Raw genomic sequence first — 5,000 nt, 5'->3', positions numbered from 1 at the left:
TGACGCCTCTGTCTGTCGGGGATGTGGTGGCGGTGTGCGGGCCTGATTCCCCCTGCCCCAGTGATCACATGTGCACGCCGCCAGCAGACCCCAACGCTCAGCCAGCCTGCTGCCCTGTTGTGTCCATCATTGGTAAGTATTGCTCGTGCGGTATTCATCTGGGTAATGGTTCTCTTATACCACAACCAAAGGAGTTAGTTATAAGGCGCAGTTCTGGATCTATTAAAAGTAAAGCCGAGAAAGAATAACGCCCGCCTGCTGTCCTATTTTATCCATCATTGGTAGTTATTGTTCGTGCAGTATTTCTCAGGGTAATGGTTCTCTAATGCCACAACCAAGGGAGTTTAGTTATAAGGCGTAGTTCTGGATCTATTAGAAGTAAAGACGAGAAAGAATAACGCCCGCTTGCTGTCCTATTGTATCCATCATTGGTGGGTATTGCTTGTCCAGTATTCCTTAGGGTAATGGCTTTTAATTGCCACAATCAAGGCAGTTAGTTAGTTAGAAGCAGTTCAGGGTTTATTAGATGTAAAACTGAGAAGAAATAACCCTCGCCTAGATATGTAAATGTTTTCAATAGATTAGTTTTAAAATGGAGATTAGAAGAAGTTGGAATGGAATTAACAATCAGGTTTAGAAGTTTAATCCCTGCAGTACTGGGATGCGTTTTTATCTTGAGATTTGGGTACGATTATACGATTTTATTAACATCAGTAAGGGTCTATGGAGGTCAGAAGATTATTACCCACAGTCTCCACTATTTTAACCCTACATGAGTTTCTAAAGCTGTATAAAATCACCAAATAGTAAAGCAGAATGAATATAAAAACACGTCATGGAACTGAAAGGGTTAAACATAGATGGGAGATGATAGGTTGAAGTATGTGGATACGTTTCTCGCGGGGACTGCCACATGTAGAGTTGATGGCTTCTTGTAAATTTAACTTATACGTTATGTTCAAGTCACTTTGGAATTGACTTGGTAATCAGTTGCGTCAATAGGGAGGTTTTAGAAGGGTAGATATATTCGTGGATGGAGGTGATAGGTAGAAATAATAAATCGGTGTGTTATACAGGGACTGCCTCGTGTAGATTTGATGGTTTCCTGTAGTTTTTCTTAAGTTTTGTTTCCTTTTCTTATCTTTTTATTCATAACTTTTGATTTCAAAGCCCACAGAAATAGGCGAGTCTTTGTTGATTTTCTCTCTCTCTCTCTCTCTCTCTCTCTCTCTCTCTCTCTCTCTCTCTCTCTCTCTCTCTCTCTCTCTCTCTCTCACACAACTCTGAGTAAAACAGAAAGAAATACTGAAAAGAAATAAACAGAATATAAAAAAAAGAAAGATATAAAGCAAGAGGCTGTACTGAAAACAATGAAAGCAGCTCCACGTGAAAGAAAGAACGAAAACACCTGGAATGAAAAGAAAAAAAATTACTTGCAAACAAAAAAAAAAAACTTACCTTAATCTTGAACAATGAAACAAAAGTAATAGAAAAAAAATGACACCAGCTGTACTCGAGATGAGGGGAAAAAATCACTGCACCAAAGAAAACTGTAAAAAAAAAAGGGGGGAAAAAAAAGGAAACAAGAAGAAAGATAATATAAAATGATGAAGCTTTGTTGATATAAAAAAAAAACAATGGCGTTTAAAATCATAACAGAGAGAGAGAGAGAGAGAGAGAGAGAGACCCCCCACCCCACACACGAATACGCAAGCATATCATCGGTATTCCTGCAGTGAGGAGGAGGAAGAGAAGGAAGAGGAGGAGGAGGAAGAGAAAAAGGTTACATATTCATTATGGTAAACTGAAGGAACGTATACTTCTCTCCTTCCCTCGCTTGATACCCATGTAAATTTAACGTTTGCTGCTGTCGCCTCTCTCTCTCTCTCTCTCTCTCTCTCTCTCTCTCTCTCTCTCTCTCTCTCTCTCTCTCTCTCTCTCTCTCTCTCTCTCTCTCTCTCTCCCAAGCCTCCAATCACCCCACCTGCTGTCATGCTCTCAACTCTTTCCTCTCCCTTTAACCTTTGTTCCTTTCTCTCTCTCTCTCTCTCTCTCTCTCTCTCTCTCTCTCTCTCTCTCTCTCTCTCTCTCTCTCTCTCTCTCTCTCTCTCTCTCTCTCTCTCTCTCTCTCTCTCTCTGTTTCCCAGGTAAGCGCGATAGTTCCGTGTTGATTCATGCTGTCTCACTTCCTCGTCCCATAAATTGAAGGCGCGTTTAATTACGATTATGTGTCACGATTTACGCGCGCTTTAATTTTTCCGCGTCTTGTCTCCCCCGGCGAAATACAACGGCCGTGAAAATGCCGCCGGGTTGTTGTTGTTGTTGTTGTTGTTGTTGTTTTGCTTTTTTCACGCTCCAGTTCGCTTATCGGTGATTTATTTTTTGTAAAGTGATTTTTTTTTTGTATATTTGTATTTGTTCATTTATTTGGTTGCTGTTTCTCTCTCTCTCTCTCTCTCTCTCTCTCTCTCTCTCTCTCTCTCTCTCTCTCTCTCTCTCTCTCTCTCTCTCTCTCTCTCTCTCTCTCTCTCACTTGACGCGGGAGAAACAGAAAATTTAATTGCACACTCAGACTTTCGCTGACAACAGAATTCGGAGAGCCTGTGTTTGCGTCGCTTCCTTTCCGTGGTCGGCTTGGGTCGGTGGTGGTGGTGGTGGTGGAGGTGGTCGAGTTGGATCTGAAAAGCGCCGCCCACCACCGCCAAGGTTGAGCTGGCATTGTTTTCATGTCTGGATTTGGGGTTGGGGGTGAGGGAAAAAGAAGGTAAATTAATGAGATGGGAGTGAATTACGAACACAAAGGATTCTAAAAGATTTTCTGCATCTTATGAGCTTCTGTTTTCTTATTTCATTTTCCTTTGTCTTAATGCCTTTTCCTCTTTTAATCATCTTTTTTTCTTATTCTTTTCTTTCTTATTTTTGCCTTTTCCTTATTTTCGCTTTCTCTAATTTTCTCATTTCTTTTCTCTCTCTCTCTCTCTCTCTCTCTCTCTCTCTCTCTCTCTCTCTCTCTCTCTCTCTCTCTCTCTCTCTCTCTCTCTCTCTCTCTCATTTTCTTAGTTAGATGTAGGTCTAATGATTTCTTGCAGCTTCTTAAATAAAAAAAAAAAAAAATAGACAGGCATATTTATACACAAACTATCACGTGTGAATGTGATGGCTTATATTACCGTCCTTTATAGTATGTCTCAATGTTCCAAGGAAAAAGAAAGGAATAATAACAATAATAATAAAAGAAAAGTTGTAAGAAATCACCGGGCCCACACGTAGCAGTCCCTGTATAAAGCGTGCTTACCTATCACTTACTGCCTATCATCACCAGCCGTCAATGTGCCTCATCATCTTTTAAAACCTCTCCATAACTTGGCACTAACACACTGATTTCTGAGTCTATTCCATTTCTTTTTTTTTCTAGTCTCTCTTTTAAAACTAGTCGAAGAAAAGGAGAGGACACAGGAAAAGGCAGTGAGTTGTGTTTACTTTTACCAGCGAAAGACAAAATCGAATGACGTGTTAAGCCAAATCCTTGCTAAGTCAAATATCTTCTTGCAGAGGCGACCAAACCCGGCCAGTGTCCCTTCGTGAGGTCAGCGAGTGCCGAGCTGTGCGGGGGTGAACGCTGCGCCGCGGACTCTGAATGCGGAGAGGACCTGAAGTGCTGCGTGGTGCCGGGTTGTGGTCCATCCTGCGTGCCGCCCCAGAATCTGCCCTGGAACACGGCCTCCTGCAGGGACCCACCAGTGAGTGTCCGTGTGGCGTGGCCTTGCTCTACTGTTCCTTGTGTACTCTTTCATAGTCTTCAGTATCGTTTATTCACTGATTATTCACTCATTTCTTCTTTCGATTGTTCTGCGCATTTATTCCTTCACTTACTCTTGACTCAGTTGTTCCTTTCTCGTCCTTGGTTCTCGTATTCACACACTCATTCACTCACTTGTTTGTTCACTCCCTCACTCATTTTCTTTTGTTTGTTTTCCTGCTCAATTTTGCACTAATAGCTTACCTAGTCATTACAAGATAGGTTCACTTATATCCCTACTCTTCTTTTTAGTTCCCTTTTTATTTCTCGCATCTACTCACTTTTTCGTTCACTCACTCATTCATTTCCTCTTGACTCTGTTCTTTCCACCTCATTCGTGATTGATCTACTCACTCACTCACTCATTCACTCACTCACTTGCTCATTCGTTCATTCTTGATTTGTATGTTGCTGTTTCATGCTCAGTTTCCGTTTTTAGTCTATCACTCGCTCATTGATTCATGCACTGGTCCGTATTCAGGTTATAAACATATTTTTTCACATTTTTTTATATATTCTTCTTCTCGTTTTTTTTTCCACAGTTGGAGTGATTTTTCCTCCTCAATTATTTATCTATCCATTACAAGACAAGAATACTTTTTTTTTCTTTCCTACCAAAGCCTCATTTCATTCATTGTTTATAAATTTGGTACCATCTTTTTTTTCACTCATTTTTTTCTTGATTTTGCAGTACAAACCTATTTTATTTATCTTCTTTTCACAGAACAGTATTAAGTTTTTTTTCCTTTATTTCCTATATTTCGCAGTATTTTTTTTTAATCCTATTTCTTCTCCTACTTTCACTAAATTATAGGTTCTGTTTCTTTATGTTCCCTTCAGATATCTTTCTTTTTTAAACAGTGCAAGTTAATTTTGTTCAACACATGTGGTACAAAATGTTTCCCCTTTATTTCGCAGTACTAGCTGCGTATCTCCTGCTCCTGCTATCACGAAATTATTAGTTCTTGTACGTCCTTCTTTTACTTTTGTTTAGTTTATATTTTCATTTCCGTCACTTTTCACAAAACACAAGTACTAGTAACTTTTCACTCTTTATTTCACAGTAAGATCTAACTTCTCGTGTTTTCCTTTTTTCCTTTAGTTTGTACTCGTATTTCCTTCACCTTTCACAAAACACAAGTACCAATAAATCTTTCCCTTTTATTTCACGGTATCATCTTTAATTTGCCTCCTTCTTTGC

At 39.8% G+C, this 5,000-nt stretch overlaps 1 protein-coding gene across 1 annotated transcript in view; it reads left to right on the top strand.

Annotated features, from left to right (window-relative positions):
- LOC123501870 overlaps positions 1 to 5,000 on the top strand; it is a 376,841-nt gene that overhangs the window by 338,408 nt on the left and 33,433 nt on the right. The window contains exons 10-11 of the mRNA XM_045250911.1: positions 1 to 132; positions 3,553 to 3,750. The exon at positions 1 to 132 is cut by the window's left edge and continues 117 nt beyond it. Of these exons, the coding sequence (XP_045106846.1) occupies positions 1 to 132; positions 3,553 to 3,750 (330 nt within the window). The remainder of the gene's footprint in view (positions 133 to 3,552; positions 3,751 to 5,000) is intronic.

The sequence above is a fragment of the Portunus trituberculatus genome, chromosome 10 (assembly GCF_017591435.1).
Source record: "Portunus trituberculatus isolate SZX2019 chromosome 10, ASM1759143v1, whole genome shotgun sequence".
In the NCBI taxonomy this organism is placed as follows: domain Eukaryota; kingdom Metazoa; phylum Arthropoda; class Malacostraca; order Decapoda; family Portunidae; genus Portunus; species Portunus trituberculatus.
This window is presented reverse-complemented; position numbering and strand designations above follow the sequence as displayed.